Source organism: Anabas testudineus, chromosome 21 (genome assembly GCF_900324465.2).
Source record: "Anabas testudineus chromosome 21, fAnaTes1.2, whole genome shotgun sequence".
NCBI classification, from domain to species: domain Eukaryota; kingdom Metazoa; phylum Chordata; class Actinopteri; order Anabantiformes; family Anabantidae; genus Anabas; species Anabas testudineus.
Genome location: NC_046629.1, coordinates 7,899,638 through 7,923,041, shown reverse-complemented (window position 1 = coordinate 7,923,041; position 23,404 = coordinate 7,899,638). Strand labels below are relative to the sequence as shown.

General features: G+C 38.4%; 2 protein-coding genes across 6 annotated transcripts in view; one reads left to right on the top strand and one right to left on the bottom strand.

Moving 5' to 3' along the window:
• Positions 1-17,186, bottom strand: part of nalcn (sodium leak channel, non-selective) — a 54,001-nt gene extending 36,815 nt beyond the window's left edge. Inside the window, exons 1-12 of one of the 5 annotated variants that reach the window (XM_026377336.1) lie at positions 17,079-17,186; positions 13,975-14,086; positions 13,714-13,775; positions 12,898-13,038; positions 12,573-12,755; positions 11,140-11,223; positions 10,852-10,991; positions 10,609-10,737; positions 7,411-7,562; positions 5,974-6,116; positions 5,566-5,670; positions 3,742-3,828 (exon numbers count right to left, since the gene is read on the bottom strand). In XM_026377336.1, the coding sequence (XP_026233121.1) occupies positions 3,742-3,828; positions 5,566-5,670; positions 5,974-6,116; positions 7,411-7,562; positions 10,609-10,737; positions 10,852-10,991; positions 11,140-11,223; positions 12,573-12,755; positions 12,898-13,038; positions 13,714-13,755 (1,206 nt within the window). In that variant the 5' untranslated portion in view covers positions 13,756-13,775; positions 13,975-14,086; positions 17,079-17,186. Of the gene's footprint in view, positions 1-3,741; positions 3,829-5,565; positions 5,671-5,973; positions 6,117-7,410; positions 7,563-10,608; positions 10,738-10,851; positions 10,992-11,139; positions 11,224-12,572; positions 12,756-12,897; positions 13,039-13,713; positions 14,087-17,078 lie in introns of all 5 variants that reach the window. The other 4 variants (XM_026377335.1, XM_026377337.1, XM_026377339.1 and 1 more) reach the window with 4 other exon arrangements.
• Positions 17,187-18,107: 921 nt separating this feature from the next.
• itgbl1 (integrin, beta-like 1) overlaps positions 18,108-23,404 on the top strand; it is a 33,039-nt gene continuing 27,742 nt past the window's right edge. Inside the window, exons 1-2 of the mRNA XM_026377211.1 lie at positions 18,108-18,371; positions 21,351-21,553. Coding sequence (XP_026232996.1) covers positions 18,280-18,371; positions 21,351-21,553 — 295 coding nt within the window. The 5' untranslated portion in view covers positions 18,108-18,279. The remainder of the gene's footprint in view (positions 18,372-21,350; positions 21,554-23,404) is intronic.

The window sequence follows — 23,404 nt, the reverse complement described above, 5'->3', positions numbered from 1 at the left end:
CAACTGCCAGAGTGGAAGGGGGAAAGTGGTGTTGTTCAGTGCTTTGAGGGTTCTTTTTTTGTTTGCAGCCCCTGAGGAGTGAAAGCTACCGTTTCCTCTCCGTCTCCAAAAAGAGCAGGTGGTTAATCAATTATGTGTTATCTCCAACTGCTGCAGCCTGTTCGACCCAAGAAGATCCACAGTGAAGCACGTGTACAAATGGACAGACATCAACAGGCAGATCGACAGGCTGACAGCGAGACACAAAAAGCTTGACCAGACACATACAGGTGGCTCAAAGGACAGTCCGACAGGCACGGCTGAGTTACTGAATGAACAGGAGAAACACAAAGGCTGCCTGTCTGTAGATAGTGCCCACCTGCCAGCTCTGAAACATTTTAATCATTTGACGGCCAATTACTCTGGAGCCAGACAGAGCAGAACAGAAACTCACACTTCACTTCCCCAGCACTCGCAGATGGCCCTGCAGGCTGGATCTCCACTGTCTGTCTTCACTCTACCTGTCTACTCAGCTAGCACGACTTCCTTCTGATATAAGTGAAAAAGCAATGAAATATAGTGTTTACAGAAGAGAGCATGGGATATCCAACATTAAAAAAGAAACAACAATATACATAACCATTCTGCCCTTAACATACAGATATAAACAGAGAACAAGGTGGGAACTCCACAACATAATCTACATATGTTTGCAGATCCAGTTCAGTCTGTACACATATTCATTCAAAAATGATAATAAATTAATATAACTATAATATATTCAGCTATACTGTAATATATACAGTAATACTACCAGAAGTAGTAAGTAGTAAATGTAGTTTGCTTTGAACTGCTGGGTTTGTCTGTTACTGTCTAACACCATTATAAAATTCACACACTTTGTGTGGTTTGTTGGGATGAAATGCCACAAAATTCTGTCAATGTGTGACTGGCAACTGAAAACAATAGATGACTTTTGAAATTAAGCACTGTATGATGCATGTCATAGTCACTGTCAGAACTATTCAACTTTTATACTTCTTGACTGCCTCACACTTGACACTTTGAGAGCTCAAGTGGGCAGTAATTTAAATAACAACAAAAGTTCTTCAAAGTGACAAACACAAGCAGGAGTTGAGTGCCAAACACCATCTGTAAGCTGTTAAAAATTTCGTTTTTTCCTTAACAGTTGCTGTGATCATCTTGTGAGTAACTTTCAAATAATTTTCAATAACAAAAAAAAAAACAAGCAAACAAAAAAACACTGACATATTTACGGAAATCATTTTAAGTATATTCTTAAGCCCAATTTATTCTGCTGTTTGTTTATATGTTCGTCCTGTCAAATACTCCAATTATCACCAAAAGTACTTGAAATAGTTTATTGTGGCAATAAAGCTATTTTTCTGGAGAAGAAATACGCTTTCAATTGATAGAAAGAGTGATGTTTCAAAGATGAATTCATTAAATTAGCACTGTATGGAAGATGATTAGAAGAGTTAAAAACTGGAAATGGTGGTTTGATGCCATAAATGCCATCAAACCACCGTGCTAATGTATGTAAATGGTGTCACATACTCAATACAATCACTTTTTAAAAGGGATATTAATCTCAGCTTATGTGGTGGACAATGAAAAACATCACTGATATATGAACAATTAAATTGATTATCTACGTAATTAATGGACCAGGAAAGAAAAAAGCAATAACATAATGGGAATAAATTACCCGTGTGGATCTTTGGCTTGTAAAACCCTTAATCACTCGCAGAGTAACGTCACAAATGTCTTCACATAACTGAGCGACAACACAGGCTGTCTGTCTGGCCAGGCAAGCGTTATGATGAAGGGTGACTACATAAGACGAGTGAGGATCCCGATAACATCTGCTCGGTCTTCAAAAGTATGTTACCATAACCTTAATTTAATCACCCCTTAACCTTAACCATGCCCAGTTAACCACATTGTCATGCGCTTGTTTCATGGGAATTCTAGCCATTTAAAATTGAAAAGAGAAAAAATGAAGGTAAATCAGTATCCAGTCTGATACAGTATATACTGTAAATATATATTTATATTTATACCTTATGCCTCATTTGTTATTTTCCCATTAAAATACGTCTTTCCCACTATGCAATCCTGTTTCACTGGCAGAGGACTGCAATAAAACCAAAACAGTATATGATCTACTATGATACAGTATATACTCCCTTGATATTATAGAGAAAAAACAATAACAAAAGCATTCGTTCTTTATTTCTCCCTTTCTACAGTGCTTTTCACATGTCAGGCTCTTTTTGACAGGAGACATCTATCACGATTTCTGGGCCATTGGAGGTGTGAGTTGTTCTGCAGTCTGACCCACTAAAACACTGCAGCTCAGTTCGTCTTACTGGAAGCTGCTGGCCACATATAATCATTCCTAGTGTAAGGTGTTGTTCTACTTTAAAATTGAGTTAATTATTTTTAAAAAAGCAATATTCTGCACTAGTACCATTTACAGTACTGTAGTTAAATGTATCAGCACCGTTATTTGCACCTTTTTTTAACATTACAACATTATCACAACGACAATATGTTCTTCTACGACTATATTAACAGGAGACTATTACAACATATTTCACAGCGGATATACTTGAAAACATTTGTTAGATGATGCTGTATTATAGCACAAGTTAAGACAGGTACATTTTTTGCCAGACAAGCTGTTTTGCTGGAGCCTTTTGGGATCATTTGTATTCCAACAGTTTCATATTGAAGCTGTGTTTTTTGAACAGTACTACTGTCGGTCTCAACTTGACCTAATGTTGCTCTCTATCAATCTCCATTCGACTCTTAGAAATGGTTTCCTGTTGGCACAGAAAGACAATAATAGCTATTTTGGAATGAGTGAATGAGGCAGATGAAGCAGCCTGTCCCGTGTAATGGAGCATAGGGCTCAGAGGAAGTGAGCTGTGTTTATCCCTCTGGTTATCCCTCTATCTAAATCTTGATGAACTGATGATGAGGCTCTGGGGGACATGCTACTTAAATGGGAATGCTGCATATTTCATTCTCTCTTTTCTCACATTTCTCGAACCTGTTTCTCAGTTTTTGTTTTGTCCTCTGTTCATCACTCTGTTTGTGTGTGTGCCTCTTTCAATCCTAGCTCTGGAATGGTATTTTCTCCAAGAGTTTGTTGACAGCTATCCTCCCTCTCATAACTGTAGACTCTGCTGGCAGTCTCTCACAGCAAGTGCTCAGCCTTTTACACCACACTGTTATCAACAGCGGGCCAGCTATAAGCAATGCCTGCTGCTTTTAGCTTATCTTTAAAGCTCAACCATTTGGATCACACCAACCACAAAGCAACATGATGGCGTTCAACATGTTGATGTCATTTAAAACTCATAAATCACTGGAGTGACATCATTAGCGTACCTGTAAACAGCAAATGTGAACCTCCATTCAGTAATTTGACAGAGCCATTGACACCGACAAATGTTAAAACAATGAGGTGACTGCTTGTCTCTCTGACACTCTGTTAAATGAATAAGGTTTACTGATTCTTAGTTAATATAAAGCATTTCAACATCAAGAGAGACATTTAAATAAGTGAAGAAAATGCTCAGTTCAAATAAGTATAAAATTATGTATGTTCAGGTGTCAGCCTTAACACAAGATGAATGTATTTCACATGCATTATGTATGCACGTTTGAGAGAGAGAAAGTACTCATTTATACCAGTAGCATCAGCAGCATATTAATTTTGTGGCATGTTACCTGGAGGCAGGCAGGCGCCCGGCCATGTGGTTTGTTGACGTCCACAGCTACAAGCTGCCATCCCCCAGCAGCATCTTCATGGAACATCTGTGGCACAAGGACAGCACATGAAAAAAACTTTTTTCAAGTGCTGGACAAAACTCAAACCCACACATTTACCCTTTGGTTACATCTTCCTGAAACATCTGTGGCCCAAAAGAAGCTGGAGGCATCATGCACAAAGAATTGTACCCACACAAACACAGCAAGATACTGTAGCTACTAAATAAAGTATGCAACCCTAAGGATCTATCACTAGAAGTAAAAAGAAAAAACTAATATCGCAGTAGAGATTTCACGACTTACAAGACAGCTGGCTTACTCATCATGAATATTAATCTTTTCTTTTTTTTTTATTGAACACAATCATGTCAACTGGTTCCAAAATGCAATGTCATTCATACTCTGCCAAGAGGTAACTTAACAATTAAATCAAAACAAAACAACATGCCAACATCATGCTGCTGCTGGCATTAAAGGAAAAGTCAGAGGATTACATTCACATTTACATTTAGTCATTTAGCAGACGCTTTTATCCAAAGAGACTTACAAGTGAGGAACAGGTAGGGTAAGCGTAAGGAGGTCTTGCCTAAGTCCCTAAAAAAAACAAAGTAAGGCCACAACTCGGATTTGAACCCCAGTCTCTCTCATGGAGGGCAGCAATCTTACTATTATACTATTCAGCCACATTACATGTCAAACCATGAATACATGATCAAAATGCTAACAGACACAGTGTTAATATGGCTAAAAAGGCCATCAAGCTATATAACATCACAAAGACAAGAATATCTACATTCCTAGAGGTCAAACATGTGAGTTTGATATCATTCAGCTTGAGGTAAGCCACATTAAACCTCAAGCCTTAATTACTACTCCACTCATCAAAATACAGGGAAATGCCTGATCCTGTGAAACAACAGTGGACTCATCCATTGTCACTTTATCAACACAGTTAGGCTTTACAACCTAATCTCTATTGAAAGCCACAATTATTTGGAGACAATATAGACAGCAAAGTCAAGGGCTGGGGAGTGTGGCATGGTTTGTGTCTCCCAGGGCCAACTTATACCAGTCCTCCTCTCTAAGGAAGAAGGGAGCATATTGTTTCAGCCTCAGTGATTGACAGTTAAGTGTTACACCACAGCTAATTAGTTTCCCCCCTCTAAGATAAAGATTGGGGCATGAAGATGTGATTACAATTAATTTTAATAATGGCAAGGAAGACTAATTGTTTTCAAGGTCATAGCAGTGTGTGCATGCACCAACTGATACCAGCCTGTTTTCCATCATGATGAAAATAAGAAAGATATTTGTTTGTTGCCTTTAAAGGGGTGTCATTTCAAATATAATTGGAATAACAGCATTGACAATCATTCCACTGCTTACCAGGCCAACCCTATTATTATTAAAGCGGCATATACTTTGAGTGACTAAGCAGAGCTCAAGATCTTCAAATGGAACTTGGAACACATGTGGACTGACTGGGGGTTAAATCAAGAGCTTACCATTGAGGCTCCCCCTCCCACTGTCTGTCCCTTTGACTGTCAGTCTCTTCCCAGCTTTACTTAGGAACAAAACCCTGTGATACTCGAACTTGAAAATAGAAGCACCAAGCAGATTTTTCCAGTTCCAGCATTACTGAATACTGAAGGTGGCCAGCAAGTTAAAAGCTCTCTGCTCTTCACCTGAGTGACCAAGAGTATGAATGGATACCAAATAATACAAAGATAATTTAAGGACCTACTTTGTTATTGTTTGTGTCTGTGCACATGATCGATGTACCTGTGTCGTAGCAGTAGAAGTGGTACTGCTCCTCGACCCCCACATCTGCTGAAATTGCACTCTGATCTCAGCAAAAGTCTCAATGATAACTGCAATGAACACATTCTGTGAAAGACAAAGAAAAAGTAAAACAGACACAGGAAGATAGAAAAAGTATTGTGACAATTATAAATAAATGACCAAGTGAAGGTCAATCTCTGGACTTTCTTTCACTGTCTGTGACATGACATTCATTCTCTCATTAGCCAGAGAACATTGTACTAACAAGGGGGAATCGTTACATCTGTAGGTGAAAGATCAGGTTATGTCAATTAACCAAAACCTTTTTGTGTTTAAATATCCCCTGCTGCCATGCCATGGGAGCTGGAAGTATTATGAAAAGTTCAAAAGAGAGAGACTGGCTCTAACCTTGACAAGCCATGCCAAAAAGAAAATGAGGGTTATAAAGTAGAAGTAGGAGCGCCAGCGAGGGAAACTGTCAATGGCTCTGTACATAAGGAACACCCAGCCCTCCTGTGATGCAGCCTCATATACGGTGAAGATGCTGGTACCTAAACAAAAGAAAAACAATAATCACAGTGATGTACAGTCAGATGAAAAACTGTGCTTTTTAAAGAAAAAAAAGTGTCATTACCTATATTTTGCTTACCACAGTGACGTCTGGGAGCTTTATACTAGTTATTATTGTTCCCCTCAGTCTTTCAAAAAGACAATAGCTTGATTTCCTATTTTTGGCAATCATGAATGTACATTCAGACAGCATACAGAAAGCAAAACACAAAAATCTAGTATCCTTACATTGTCCTTCTTTATTAGATCACAACTTTGATTTCTAACTGCTTTTAGAGACATCAGCATGATAAACTGATATTTAATGCATGTCTTTGTCACTGTCATTAACAAATGTGGTCAGATGAAGCGAGTATTTATTCTGTTGTTTGGCCAAACTAAAAAATGAAAATCTTACCTAACACACTCTCTAAAAATGAACTGCCTGCACTGTTAACATTCAGCCAAAGGTGATTTCATCTGGAACAAAATCTTTTCATGTTAATTAAATGTTTAAACAGAATTAGAGCAGAGTTATTATTCAAAAGAAATACCAACACAGGCTTCCTCTACATAAACTCCTTGATTGCATCACACCAACTGCATGTTTAGTGTGACTCAAAGATAGTTTGTAGATCAGTAATATAAAGAGCCCTCCAAAGGTCACAGTGGGACATTTTATAATAAAATTATTTTGCATTTCTTTAAAAAAATGTTGGGTTCCTCACAATACATTTGCATTATCTGTGATCCATATAGTAAGGTAGGTCTGTGTTATAATTAGGAAGCAAGAACCAATTAGATTATTTTTCCATAATAATAAAACCTAAATTTATTACAATGTCGTTCACATTTTAATAAATGTATATTTTATTGAATATTGCATTTATATTACATGGAATATGTTATATTATATATAGTACAGTAGATAATGTCTAACCGAAAGTATAGTTGTTTATTGTGAAGTGCCCCTTTATGTTATCTAAACATTAGGTACACTGCGCTGTGCACTAATACTGGATTTGAGTACTATTTAGATAAGAATGCACGATTCAAAAGGTAATTCTTGCACATTAGACTGAAAATTTACATGTGAAAAGCAGAGTTGCAACTAAATATTCAATCAATAAATAGCCAGGATTTCAAAGGATTTCAACAATGAACAAACAGAACCTGGATCTCTAATAAATACATACAGTATAAGTTATAAAAATTACATAAGAAATACATGCACAAAGAGCATATTTTTAAATATTTATCGTTTCTATACATTATTGAATGTGTATGTGTCTGTACCTAATTCATTGAAGCCGCTATAACCAAGCTCCTGTCGGCTGAGGCCAAGCTCCTCCAGGTCCACGCATTTGAAGCCATGAGGACACTGGTAGCCTTCTCCATTTGGAGAACAATGGGTGTCTGGGATGGCCAAGCTATTCCAAGAAACATTACTGGCAAAAAGAAGAAAAACTGCATTAAGTACTATTAGACATAGGTAGCATTTAAAAGAAGCATGCATACACACAGAAAAGTGCCCAGATTTAGCGCATATAAAAACATTGCCCTGCTTCTCTTTTTCCCTGCCTTTCTGTCTTTTAGTCACAGGTGTTATTCAAAAAGCCGCTTGGTTTCGCTAATGAAAATTATTGCCTTCAAATTGCCTGCCCAGACATTCATCCAAATTGTTTATTAAGAGGTACAGGATCCGAAAGGCTAATTCATTGCGCTATTATAAAGGGCAATCAGAGGCACAGTGGTGAATCCTGATAAAGCATATTAGCCTCGGCTCAATAATACCACTGTGTCTTATCAAAGAAATCACTTTTTTGATGACAATGGGGAGATAAATTAATGTTCCAATAAGAGGCCAAATGTCCAGTAATGGGCAAGTGAAAAGAAAAACAAAACATGTTTGTAGAAAAGAAATGACTGAAAGAAATAGTTCATGGTTGGTGTAATTTGATCAAAGCAAAATCAAGATGTAAAGCTTAGCAATACTGAAAATGTGAGATCCTGTCAACAGCTACTGTCCACACTAACAGTGTGTAGCTGTCACACAGTCAGAGACTGTAAAGGAACTTGCTAACAAACCCTTTTTTCAAAATATACATCAAACCTTTACAGATGTTTTATTGGTTTAATAATATTTAAGAAATGGTAAATGGACAGTAGTGGCTGTATACAGTAAAGCCTTTTTCTACCTTAAAAGACAAAGCACTCTATAATTTGCCTTTCATTGACATGCCCACTGGTCAGACAATGATCTGAGCCACTAGGGATAACTAGGGGTTCAGTGTCTTGCCCAAGGGCATTTAATTTGTGGACAGCAGTAGCCAGGCATCAAACCATCAACCAGGTCCGAGAAACAATGTAATATTCATTATGTGAGCCAAAGCAAAAAGCCAAATCCATAATGCCTCCATATATTCAGTATGTCAAAAAGAATTTATAATAAAATATTGTATTAGACTTTCTGACTTGAAGGATGCTCAAACAAAAAACAGAGTCTAAATTTTAGCTTGAAAGAAATCCACATAGCACAAATGTAATCCATCCTTCGAATCTGTAGCTCTAATTCAGTTCAAGTTTAATTCATATAGCACTAAATCATAACAGCATTATCTCAAGGCGGTTCACAAAATAATAAATAACCTTATAAACCCAAGAGAACCCAACAATCCCCCTTGATTAATTCATATAGCATAAATCTATACATGTTATTCAACTCTAAAGGAAATTAAACAGTGGTGAGGTGAGGTCAACTGCAGATATGCTGACACCCAGAAAAAGAGATCTCACTTTGTTCACAAATCCAAAACCATTTTCATCTAATAGCCATACCAGGAAATGTCTCTTTTGCTATTTTCCCCCAATTTCCATCAAATCCCTCTGTGTGAAAAGTGAGGGAGCTTTGACTTTGTGCCAAGGGCATATGGCAAATAGAGATTAGACACATTAGTCCCTGTGCGCATATTATAATAATATATATATATATATATATATATATATATATATATATATATATATATATATATATATATGTGTGTGTGTGTATTATATATATATACAGACACATACAGACACACACAATTTAGCAAAAACAGCATAGCAAACAAATAAATGTGCAACTGCCACACCCCTTTTGAATTGCTGTTACAAAGACATGTCACAGCTATGAAAATGAAAATGTCTTTTGCCATCGTTCAGGCTATTAATGGTTAATATACTGTTTGTGGTGTCCCTCGGGTGCACATCAGTGAGGATTATGGGTGGGCAGCTGTTGAGCACGAACAAGCTTAATATCATGACTGGACAACATAGGACATTTTAATTATTATAATTAATGTTAGCCCTCAATACAGCCTGGGGCTGAACCATGATGCTTGCTTCCCCTATATTTTGTCTCCACGAGAATTCCTATTCTCTGTGTCATATCATCATCCCCAGCTGAAGAGATTGAATTCATGCACAAATGTGTTTAAATATACACTGTACTCTATATTACACACACTGCAATGCTGGTACCCACAGATATAAATATTCAATATTGGCCATTGCACTCTAATTAAAGGATAGTGGAGTTACTTTAAATTAAAGTTCATTAAATATCTTTTTTCAAATCTCTCCATCTTCCCACAGGTATCCTGTTTCCAGGTGACAAGTGCTAACTTGTCAGTTTTGCTAAATCGCTTTGCAAAATGATGACGTGCAGGATAATGCTATTGTTTAAAAAAAAACAAAAAAAAAAACACGGTGCATCTCCCAGCTACAGCAGCTACATGTCTCATCCTATTACATGTACATCTATCTTTTAATGTACAACCAGATTTATTCTCCATTCAGGTTGCAAAAGTTCAGTAATTTTTAAATTCTTAAAAATGTCCTATCCGTAATGTGAAGGGAGAAATGAAAGACAACTCTGGCACAGACAACTTTCCCGATTAAGATTTTTGAATGGATTTTAACTTTCGTGTTACAAAACCAATCCTGCCATTAACAAAGCTTTTTTCAAAATAATGATAAGACGGACAAAGTAAAGAAATAAAGATGGAAGAGCCCGGAAGTGTATATAATATAGTGTGCAATATGCTGTAAGATTTAGGGGAAAACATTGTAAGAATATAGCAACTAGACGCAGAATATTACATTAAACACACCTTGTAACACGTGCAACCAACTTGTAGTGTTTCACAAACTGTAAAACATGCTTTATCATCTCTGCTAAAAAAAAAACCCAACTCATCAGCACTGCAGCCTTAACCTATATATTCAACATTATTTAAATAAAATCAGCTGAAATGCCAATGATTACAAATTGAATTCAATAGCATGTAATGCACAGATTAAATCTGGTCTATACTAATTAGTGCAGGGTCTGACAGCATGATTAAAACTGTATAGTATAAATAGGTTATCATGTATCAACTGTGATATTGATCTGAGAAAATAAGAAAAAAGCAAAAAGAAGTGGCACTTCTTCATTCTTGTTTTACGTACCCACGCTGTGTATCATTAGTAACACAGTGATGGTTAAACGTTCCGAACATCTGAACACCCAGAATTCCATAGAGCAGAAGAAAAAACAGCAGGAAGATGGAGACACTCCAAATCTGCTCCCCAGATCGCCTGCAAAGCAGCAGAGTCAAGAAAGTCCTATTTAAAAGCTACTTTTTTTTTATCTATAATAGTTTTTATTTGTGCAGACTATATTTGTAAAAAGTGTTCATAATAGTATTTTACTTCAGAATGTTGGTAATGCGGGAGCGAGGAAGCTCGAAGCGGAAGTAGATCCTGAAGGCCCGGATCATAATAAGTGCTCGGGGGATTCTTAACATTCCCCATGGAGACATCTGATCCACAAGCTTTGCTATTTCAAACACCTGAAACCAAAAGAGATAGATTGTTAGGAAGTAAAAACCAGCAGTTACAATGGATTGCCTTATGTCAAGTTATACTAGAACACTGACAGGAAAGAATTTTGTAAAGAAGAAAAACAGGGAACAGGTATTATTAAATGTTACAATATACCTGCAGCACCAAGGATACCCAGATGAAAAACACCATAAATCCATCAAACATACACCAGCGATCTTTCACATAGGAGTTATCCCCCTGTGGAGTGGAACAGAAACAGAGACAGCAAGAGGAAAAGATCACACAAGAGAAAAGAACAAAAGAGAGAATAGAAACTGAACATTAATGACTCCATAAATATGAAATATGAACATCATCTTAAGCCAAGGCCATGTCATACAAACAAAGCTCTAATCTACCGATAACAAAACACCCCGCGATGTTTTAAGGCTTTAATAACGCTCATTTTGGTGCTTCTGAAAATTGCCCGTTTCGAGTGCCAACCATCACCTTCTGAATATCTGACGGTGAAAGCTTTTTTATTGTGACAGAAAGCGAGTGCGTGAAGAGGTAATGGCACGCCGATATTTACGAGGAACAACAAACAGAATCCGAAATGACTGCGCCTTTGACAGACTGACCACAGTATTCATGCAGCCTGTTTTCAACGTAAGAAGACAGATATGAATAAGCCTCTAAAGTGTAAACAGGCGGATATGTCATGTGGCCAGCAAAAAAACACTTATAAAAAAAAGGAGTCTGTAAGAAGCTCTTAAGGGGGCAGTTTTCAACAGGAAGAAAGGCTGCAAATAGGAGGGTATGTTCTGAAACACTCTACAGATAAAGACCATGTTTGATTACACACTGACAAGAACAAAAGCATGCAATTACTTTACCACGCAATGGGAATCGTTTGTTTTGTGGAGGCACTTTAAACAGCTAGCTACGAAATACAACTTACAACAGTGTCAGTCACGGACGAGCTGAATTTTACCTGACGTACACTGAAAAACTTCTTTCTATATTAAACACACAGATGGGTTTCAAGAACTAAAGGAAACATTAAGTGAAAGAAAAAGAAATATAGCAGTTTTATGCTTGTTCGTGCACTGGTGATTCTTATTCTGTGCCTTCCAGTACCTCCCTGTTTTTTATTCTTGATTTGCCAATTAAGCTGTCCACACTTTTTTATGCCAGTAATTATAAGGGCTTTCATCGCGCCAGCTGTCTGTTCCTAGATGTTTCTATAGAACATTATCTACCTAGGATTTGAATTGTGTTGATTCCTCTAAATTTATAGTTCAATGCAGCCGCTAACGTTGAATTTTAAGTGTGAACAGGGGCTAAAGTGGCGCAAAGAGGTAATTTTTCAGAATATTATCGACCCATTATGTCACTGAAAAGTTAGACTCTACAATTCCCTGTTGTGTATCTTTTCTTTTCTGTTAAGTTTCATCCAAAATGATTACTAATTCACAAATCATAATACACCAGCATCTTTAGCAATCCAGCATTGCTAAATACTCAGCATTTTGTTTTTATTTGCTGTAACTTGACTTCAGTAGAGTGATGAACGTGATGATCTGCCAGACGTTGGCCAGTCGTACCTTGATGATTCCTCTGATATGCATCTTGGCAATCATCTCTGCAGTGTATAGGAACATGAGCAGTGTGTCCAGTGTGAACGTCACATACTGTAGTGGAGGGTAATGCTCAAATGTCTTAGGGGTGTTCATACACACAGAGATGACACTGATGATGGCACAGGCCCGCAGCAGGGAGTGGACCCACTGTAAAATTATAAATATATTATTTTATATTAGATGATAATAATAATAATAATAATAATAATAATAATAATAACAACACATATATAAGGCACGGGATTAAGCTAACTGAATCAATTAAAACATGAACACTAGGTGCACTCACTGGTTTGTTAATCCAAAAGATGTCAGCACTGTCTGCCAGGGTCTCATCCGGCCCAAAGTCGGTCATGGGCTGGGCCTCGACCCGTGAGCTCTGTTTCCTCTTCAGCATGCTGGGGCTTGCCGTGCTATACAGAGAGTGGATCTGACAGAGAGAGAGAAAGGCGAGCCACACAGTGACCAAAGATAAACAAAGCAGAGGGGAACGCTGGCTACATCCAAGTCTGGGCAGTGGTACTACAACTCTGTCCAATTAGGTGGATCATAAGATATAGAAATAAATTTAATGCATTCTTATCGCAGCTCGTAAACGTTAACAGTAACACTAAAAAAACACTTCTTAAAAATGAATGTGTACAAAGTTTAGCTGAAACAATAAGTGACTATCGTATTAAATAAGCTGTGTATCAATAGTGGCTTCTCAATAAAATATTTATAGTATACTTTAACATGCATTCTGCAAAGTAAACTACCCTGACTTGAATTGCCAGAAGAGAGGAGAGTAAAATTAAATGTGTTGTTGAATGGCCACTGTGATACACAACATAGCACACATGGAACACAGGACAAGTGTATTCACATTGGAACAGCTCCAGTAACTTACCATTGAAAAATATGATATATGATCTTCATCAAGGCACCAGTAAATTAAACTGTACAACCTACTGTACAGTGTGAGGAGCTGTGAGTTGCTGCATTGTCTCTGCATGTCTGTATGTATGTCTTGTACATGTGTATGCAGAAAGAAAACTGTACAGGCCGTTTCAACATAAGAAAACAAGAAGAAATGACACTCTGAATGGAGACAAAGCGCACATACCAAAGGGAAAAGTAAAGCTGAAATTGCTCCAGCACTGCACATAACATGCGATCAGGCATACCCTGTAAATAACACACAACAGTTAGTCAACATTATGGCTTATATGGTGTACAGTACACTAACCACATCTACAGTACGCTCATAGAGACAGGAATGCCCACCACGTCTGACATCAAGGCATATATGCAACACACTCTGTGAGTGAGTGAGTGACTGAGGTGTTGAGGAGGAGGATGGAATGGAGGAGGACCAGGGACTCACTGTGAGGCTCCTCATTGGTGCGTTCATCCCCAGGTCACAGAGGGGTGGAGAAACCAACCAGAGAGATAGACTAGAGATGCAAAAACGAGATTGTCCTAAAGTCCTGGAGGTCCTGCGGCAGCAGTCAATGAATAGTAGCAGTCATAGGAGCAGTGAAGAGGAGCGAAAAAACATATTCACAAGTGACGTGAGGTGCAGCTTTTTTACATATCTCTGTAATTATTTACGTCCACACATAAAAAAATTATAAAATATTTTTCTTACCCCAGTGGTATGTAACCATGCTGTGTGGTTATAATTGTCCATGTTCTGACATATCATCAGCTAAGATCTCTGATGCCACCCCAATACAAATTTGAAAATATTTCTCTCTAGAAACACCTTTTATTCTAGATAATACACAGAACACACTACCAGAAAGCAGTTTACATGTGAAAGGTGAAAGTAACAAAGACTGTGCCAGGAAAGAGACGTCAAAAAAGTTTAAATGTCATTCGCAAATACTGTGAGCGTCACAAGCTACCTTCATTATACTGGGATCAAGGCAGAAATCTCAGTGACATATACCTCAGCAGATTCATCTAAAACTATCTGCATGCTCATACAAATATTGAGGATCTGTCACTGGAAAAATAAATAATAGATTCAGTTTTAGATGAAGAAGAACACATCAATTTTGTGATACTCAAATAAAGTGAGTCTCTAAATCACAGGTACAAAGGCAAAGTTTTCATATATTTAGTTTGACATTCTTCTATTATTTTTCCTTTTGATAAAACTGTTGAACAGTGAGAAAATAAAAATTGGCCACAGTCTCAATCAACATGTTAAAAAAAAAGAAGTGACTTCAATAGATGTTCTGAATTGACGGCAATTTAACAATAAAAGATTTTGCCAAAATCCGAGCGGTGTAAAAACTTTGCTCACCTTTAAAAAGCAAAAAGAAACTAAAAATCTAAGCATGAGAACAAAAGGAAGTAGTAAGGATAGGTATGTAGAACAATACAACTGTATTACCCTGGTTTTCTTTTATGCTCTTACCAAGAAAAGAAACTGTCCATCCTATAAACCCCATGTACATGTAGTTAGAAGCAATTTCCCAGTGTAATTGCTACACTTAACATAGATGGAGACATGAGGAAGAGTGAAAACAAAATTACAGGGTCTAAATGCTATTATGTGGGAGTATAGGTGGCAAAGACTGCAATTACTTTTCCATTTGGAGAAAGGACATGTTCCACACGGGCAGGATGCGATCACTGGGCAGATTAATTGTAACTGTGGGTATTTGTTGAAGGCTGCAAACTTTCTTTGCTTAAGTTTTATTCTATAAGAGTACAATGTGATAGTGTGTAGTGTCATCGTACTGCATCACAAGTTTGTACAGTACGTATGCACAGTTTTTCAAATTTTCCAACCATTGCTAGAGAGACATTTGGGTATTCATACCGTACAAAACAGTTTCAAGTAGGTAGGTTATTTAAAGACAAGTTACAGTAACAGATGTGTAACAAGCTACTGAGTTTTCAATGCCATTTTGTGTGTTACTCTGGTTTAGCCACAAACCCAGGAGCAGCAGACAGGTGCTTTCTGGGAAACTGAAACTTAAACACACCTGACCAGCACCAAACAAGATATAATATATGTGGGCGGCCTTACAGTATAAAAGTTTTGGGTTTGAACCTGCCAGCCAGCTGACGAGTTTGCATGTTCTCCATTGTTTCATAGGTTTCCTCCACATACTCTGGTTTCTTCCTACAAGCCACACATGCAGGTATGGTGACACAAAATTACTTGTAAGTGCAAATGTGAGCATGATTATTTGTCACAACATGTCAGACTGACACCCTGTGCATGACCTCCTCACCAATATCCACTGGGATAGGCTCAGGGCCTATACTACAAATAACACATAATGAATATGTATAGCTTTCATGTCCTGCCAAGGGCTACGACACTGTTGATCTTCTCTTTAAGGACACAATTTTCATGTAAATGGGGCCAGGTTATAATGGTGACAGTGGGTTTACCTGAGCTAAAAGCAGCTTCCTGCTATATCTGCAAATGACTCTGATGAAATCAGTGAGAATGGACAATAAAGCTCTGGGCTGTAAAAATAAAACTCAAAGATGCTAAAATGTTACTAAACTGCAGGAAGGCAGAGACGGATCGTTAACGAATGGCACTTTTTACTCACAGCACGACTTGGTGTGACTTAACATCTAAAGTGGAGGAACCCTAAAAGTAATTTGACTCAATCTTAATAAAAAAAACATAGATTGAAGCTTGGATTTCAGTATCATCTAATGCTGACAATTTACTATGTGTAAAAGAAACCAGATCTTTGTCAGCCATTACACATTTAATTCAATTGTTGTTGCATATCAACATGAACATGTGCATTTCTTCAATAAGGTTTGCAGCATTACATTGGCTATAAACACATTTTAGAAAAACTTTTCAGATTAATAACAAATCAAAAGCTAACACTAGCAGTGCCTTGAGATAAAAAATGTAATGACATCTCAGTAATGCTGGGGAAAAACAATTCCTGAAGCAGTAAAGAAATCTGGAGCCTATGGCCTTGTACAGTAGGCTTCAACGGGAAACGGTGACATCCTAAAACCGTTTTGGGAAACAGCTCATCTTCATTAACAACACATGAACAATCCCAGGGTGTGTAAATGTACGTTTCACAGAACTGACTGTCAATGCAGACATGTCCATCCTCCCTGTGACTGAAAGCTGAATGAACGACATCTACGGAGCCAAGGTTACTATGGAAACGGATGGGAGCTAAATTGCTAAATAGCAAAAAAAAACAGGCTAAACACGGTATGTTATACAAAAACAGGAGAGAGCCTATGTTGTAAATAGAGCTAACAGGGTGCGTGACAAGCCGGTCATGTAATAGTATAGCAAATACACGCTAATATTTGACGAAGGCCTACTCCGAGGATGAGCGTTTCCCAACTTCCTGGAGCCAACAAGCTAGCTCCCCACAGCACCAAGCCTCATCCGCATCCTCAACGCAGCTGGATGCGAACATACCACGCGTAGGACGGGCAGAGCAGCAGATTTAGAAAGCACGCTGGATCACTTACGAGACGTGGGGGTCCCCTTATCTGTCGCGTCTCGTCCTGTCCGTCACATCGGCCTGTTTTCCGGGTGTGTTGGGATCGTGTGGGAGAGTGCGGGAGCGCGCAGGTTCCGATCACATCGGCAGCTCCAGCGCCTGCAGCGGCGGCGCGCAGCGGTCGCCATGGTGACGGCGGGAGGTGCCCAGGTGGTCCTGATAGAGGTCATTTTCAAGTTTCACTATTTAAATAATAAAAAGATGAATGATGCACTAGACAGCATTTTATAGTGGGAGGACAATGTGATTCATTTGCTGCATGTACAATAATATATGTAAAAACATCATACTGTTATATTTTGCAGAAGTGCCTTTAGGAATGAAAAATTAATATTGCATTTATAGCTCATTTTAGGTTGGGGTGATGGAGGGCATGCAAGGTGGAGCAAAGTAATAAGAAGCATGAATGAAGGTGATGCCAGTCAGTTAACAGGGCTTTGTCTCCCTCAGCAGACATGTAGGTGAAGCTAAAACCACTAACGAAGGGCAGTAAGCAACTGTGCACAACGTCGGGTCTTTGTCAGATTAGAGTCAAAATGTCAGTATTCCCACAACACGAGCACATTTCATTCTCCATTGTTGCAATACAGGCCTTTTTCACAACTGACATTTAGACTAGTCGTTGTAAGAAAAGCCCGGTTGTTAGTAATAGCATTGGCAATTACTTTGTGAATTCAAGTGAGCCACAACTAGAAATAAAGTGAGACAACCTGTTCTTTTCCTATAGCGATATGTCAAGGTGCCTTTTAGGGCCATTGTTACATTTTATAAATATTCTTTATTATTAACAACATCACAAGGATAGATAGAAGCAAAGCTACAGCCGCATAGAGAGATCATCTGGTAAAAGAATGAGGAAAAGTGAAAGAAAAAACAGTCTGCTTCTAATTACATCTCAAACTGGTGACCTAACTTTTCATTTTGGCAGTTTTCCCCATTCCAGCTCCTGCCCAGGACTGTGTCTGAGAGTCAAGACTAATCAAAGGCACTTGTATGGAGAGCACTGCTGGCCTCCGAAGGGATAGAGCGAGTTCAGGCCAGCCTGCTGCTCTTTCTCTCCTTCTTTTCTTTTCCCTCTCACTCTGTCTTCCTGTCCTGTCTGTTTAAGGAGAGAAAGATTAGGAAATTCCTTCGAGCTACTTTACTTCAGGTTTCGGTGGGATTTAAACATGCACACTGAGGTTTTGGTACACTCCATGTTAGTGCCGTTGTTTCTGATTCTGCTCTCTACCGTGGATGACACTTTCTTACAGTCGGTGAGGTGAGTTTCCACACGGCTTTCTTTTTTTCTTGTTTATTTTGGGGTAGCCTAGAGAGCAAGAAGGACGAGGGAGGTGCAGAGTTTTGCTGACAAAGACAACATTGAGAGAGCGCAATGTGGAAAAGTTTAGGTGTGCCTGTATGTGTAGTTTGCACTTGCAGGTTTTTATGCAGTTTCTTTGTGCTCTTTTATTTTGCAAAGGTCATAATGTTGCACTCCAAGTCAGCAGCAGTTTTAAAAAGTTAGAGATTCACTTATTTTCAATTTCACATCTCCTGTGACACAAACTGTTATAACAATGCTAGAACAGGGATACGGGGCAAAAGAGGCTCCAGTGACGCTTGGAGAGTGTTTGTATTTTAATGAATTGTGTTTGTAGCCACAGACAAAATTAAATTAAGCAGGAATTAAGCAGGAAAACAAAAACCTTACCCAAGCACAGGTGTTACACCAAGGAGTGAACTGCAATGCTGGAAAACCTTTGATACATACAAAAAATACAAAACAAAAACATTACACTTGAAATTTAGAAATGGAAAGAATGACACAAAGTCAGGACCTGGAATTGAATAAAATGCTTATCTGTGCTTTTTCTTTCTTTCTACTGTTTGTTTCTAAATGAAGCCATATGATTCAAACTTATGTGTAAAGAGGGTGCTTACTCCAAGCAGGTGCACTGTGTTTGTGTGGTGATTCTACTGTTTATGTCCCACCGCACACTGCATAGTATTTATTGTACAGCAGCGGCAAACCCACGCATGCTTTACCACAGAAGGCAACAGCTGGGAATTCTACTGATATGCATTTTTCCCCTTGTTTGTTTGTTTACTAGGTAAATCATTATTACAACTTGTCAGTGTGAAAAATGTTGGTGTTAAACTGTGAGTAATGAATGTTGTGCTTTGTAACCTCAGTGCTACGAGCAAAGGTGATGAGGACTATGACATATCCATGTAAGGCTCAGTTCAGATGAAAACCACAAATAAGCAGGGGACAAAAGAATTGCAGGTCACATGATGTCCTTGGGGTCCAGACACATTTTTTCCAAACTTGACAAGTAGGAAAAATAGTTAATATCCATAAATAAATATGTCTGATCTTATTTTTTTGAGAATACTGAATACTACACAAGTGTGCTTAAACACACACAACAGTGGCAACTGCAACTTATTATGACATGGTTTTAATTTGCATTTCAAGCATGTAAAAAGACTGTTCAGCCAGAATGAGTGGTGTGAAACTCTTGCTGGCTTTGTTTGTCTTCCTGTGATGTTGTTTGGATAAGACACACAGATTATAGACTGGTGACTTTTCATCTCATGCAGTCCATGTGGGTGGCCAGACAACCACTAGCTTCATATTTAAACTTCACATGCATTGCTCATGTACATTTTTTATTTCAAACATAATACGGGGTATGGATAAGCCCGGTAATAACAGCCCCTCATACTCTCATTTTTATTTTCACTCCATTCTCACCCAGTGATGCTGATGATGATGCTTTAATTTGCACTTGGGTAGTAAATAGTGCCCTCGAAATCTGTTAAATCCCATGTCTATTCCAGCCCTCTAAATGAGTGGCATCAAATTCAAGAACAACTGTTCTACAAGAGAAATTTCTGAGTTAAATATACAACTATTTGTATCGCTCTGAATGAGCAGACATCTCAGTTTAATCATCAGGGAGCACAAACTGCTAACTTGCAAAAGGTCAGTGCCACTAACAAGACATTCTTAATAGACAGAAAACTTGTTTAACCCCCTCCTGACACATGGAGCAAACAGACTTTATTTAATTTTAAAGAGAGGGTTAGAATAGAAAAATGTCTGAAAGCATCCAAAGAAACAAATCTTGCTGAGAGCCCCCACAGAGTAAAAATGAGGCTCAGCACAAGTTGCTGGACTGTGCTCTGTGAAAGGTTAAGCTGTTTCTGTGCAATTTGATTTATTTGATATATTAGCTTAATCCTTTATATTCTTTGTGAGTCTGTGTGTGTGTGTGTGTGTGTGTGTGTGTGTGTGTGTGTGTGTGTGTGTGTGTGTGTGTGTGTGTGTGTGTGTGTGTGTGTGTGTGCGCGTGCATGTGTGCATGAGTTTCCAAGACGTTTGCTTTTCTTGAAACAGCAGACCCAAACAGGCTGGTCATGCTCTGGGGTGTTACATTCTTTCCATTATTCTTCATTTTAGACTTGTTTTCTTCTATGCTCTTGCAAAAGAATAGAAAGAAAAGTTGAAATTGCACTTTGTGCTACTGTAAATTCATCAGAGAGTGAATTTGCATATTCATACTATAAAAACTATGAACACAGTTGTGCTTGGAAACAAACCTTTAAGGATATTTCTAGATTTCTGCAAGAATATGATATACAATGTGGTTAGAAGTCCAAAAACTAGCTAAAGGGAACCTATATAAACAAGACAATGTTTTTATTGTGTAAAATCATTTCATCTTAAGCAGTTAGCTATGGAAAAAGTATGTGAATCTCTGGGACTATTAGTTAATTTTAAGGGGAATATAGTGTGAAATTAGGCATTTAAATTAACACAATGGCAATTAAGTGTGAGTCTGGGATTGTGTTGTTGCGTTGGGGAGTAAGGTTATGTAAATAGTTACTTGTCATGAAATTTAATTCATATTAAAGTTTTGATCAGTTACAGTGTCTGTGAAAAAATATTAAATAAAATTACATTAACTAACTAAAAACCTCTGAAAATAAAATTCTTGTTTAAAAAAAAAAAAGATTGATTGGCTGATAAACAATGACTGTGAGTCTTTAGTTGAAGTTATTTGGTGTATAAAGGACATCACCGCTGCCACATCTGAGATATTTTTACCACATCTGAGTTAAAACACTTGCACAGCTGTGGTATTTCGTTCTTCAGACACAGACACACAGACACAGGTGGTATCACACTTGACCCTTGACCTAAGACGCTTCCAAAGCTGCAGAACAACTGACCCTTCTTTCTTGTTCCCAGCCAGGTGGGTGGTGTGTGTAAACTGTCCACAGAGTCATCCCTGCGCCGCTGCCGGACACCTGATGACAAGATATGCAGTGGGAGGGGCAAATGTGACTGCGGCATTTGCATCTGTGAGGCTGCAGGTCCAGGGAAGTTCTATGGACCTCGCTGCGAGTGCCACGACTGGGTCTGCGCTACACATAATGGGAAGACGTGTAATGGTGCGTACAATGGTAAACTGACTGTGATGACAGATACCAGGTGGTTGGTTGTGTCAACTCTCTTCTGTTTATTTCATAACCATCTTATTATAAACAGTCAAACCTATTTAGAAAGCTCATAAAACCGAGTGAACATAAAGTGTAATCATCAAATAAAAGGCTCACACCTTGACACAATTTAGTTGGATATGGTTGTTAGTGATGGGGCAGTAATTGATGCAGCAGATCTCTGCACCGTGGGCTTAAATCAGAGTAAATGGACTAACCACCTGATGTTGTAGCATCTGTTTTAGCCAGGTGCTGTAAGAAGGAGAGCTTGGTGGTGTAACTTAAAAAACCTACTGACGACATTCAGGTTATTAATATCCAGATCATCTGATATATTTTCAACTGAAGAAAGATGCACATTAAGGTACTTGTATTTCATTTGTGTCAAATTCGTATTGTGTCTTAGAGAAGTCATATAATCTTGGCAGCTGTTCAAACAGTGGTTACAGACATCTAGGTGGTTCACACACATCACCAAGGCTCTAGATTTGGTTGCTGTATAGTGAGCAGAATAGTCATAACCAGATAAGCCTGTAATACTTTAATACTGTAAACTGTATGGTATCATCAGAGAGAAAGATGAGTCTATTTAGATTTACTTGGTAATTGTGGCAATCAATATTTTTGTAAAAACTATAAATCTTGTAAAAGAGATGCTTGTATTGATGAACCTACTGAGAATTCTCCACTGCCTCTGCAGTCTGCCTTGGATCTGTTGAGGTTTATTACGTCTTTTATCTCTGTTTTGATTTTATGGTCTATAACTGTTTTGGTTCACTGTTACTGCTTTCATCTAAAAACCCTCTGTATGCTCCTGCAACCGCGCCATACATCACACAGACAAATTTGGCAATGAGCTGGAGAAGATAGTGCAGCATTTAGAGACAGATATATACCTCACAAGTAGATGTGAGGCGGGGGCAAAAGAAGAGTGAGTCTTAAATTTGTGTGGTAACTAGAGACACATGTTCAAATGGCTGCTACTAATACTGTATGTCTGCTTAATGTGTAAACAAGCCACTTTTAACTAATGTGATGTGTGATCTCTTGCAAGATCGCTCGCTCATCATAGTAGTCTCTGATTCTAATATCTAAGGAGTTGCAGTTACCATGACTCAGCAGACATCTACTGAACCTAAAGGCTGTGAGAGAGGCTGAGCTCTGTGTGTTGGCATAAAGAAAAAGACTATGGTGTCCTCTGTACTGTAGTTACTGGGCTATGAATGTCGGGGTTTTATGGAGATATGTGTTCATCCAGGACAGGCCTTATGGAGATAAGGAGATATGTGTCCATGTGAGCATTCGTGCACGTGAGGGATGGAGTGATTCATTTTGGCAGACAAGTTGGCTACTGTGAGGAGCTCATTATGGTTCAGCAGTCTGAAGCAAGAAGGTCCTGTTTCTTGATAATGAGGTTTCACAAGACTGCAAATGGAAGCTAGATGCAGCAGGAGAAGAATGGGTTTTCACACTCGGATTCGCACACAGGATTGAGCTCATTCTCACATGCACTTGCACAAATATACACAACCAGCCGCGTACGCGCACAGTCATACACCCATGTGCATATAGGGCCCAGCAATTATACTCAGAGCATATTGAGAAGAGTACACCCCCTCTTCCCATTTCTCAATGGCCTATCAGCATGCATGGTGTGCTGTGTCAGATCCGCAGCCAATTTCTATCCCTGCTGCTCCCTTATCTTTGCCTCTCACAACTGCCCACTGATAAGATTCAATAGATTTTTCGCCTTAGGGATAAACTGTTTTTTTTTTCCCTTTCCAAAAACATTAGCTTTCCTGG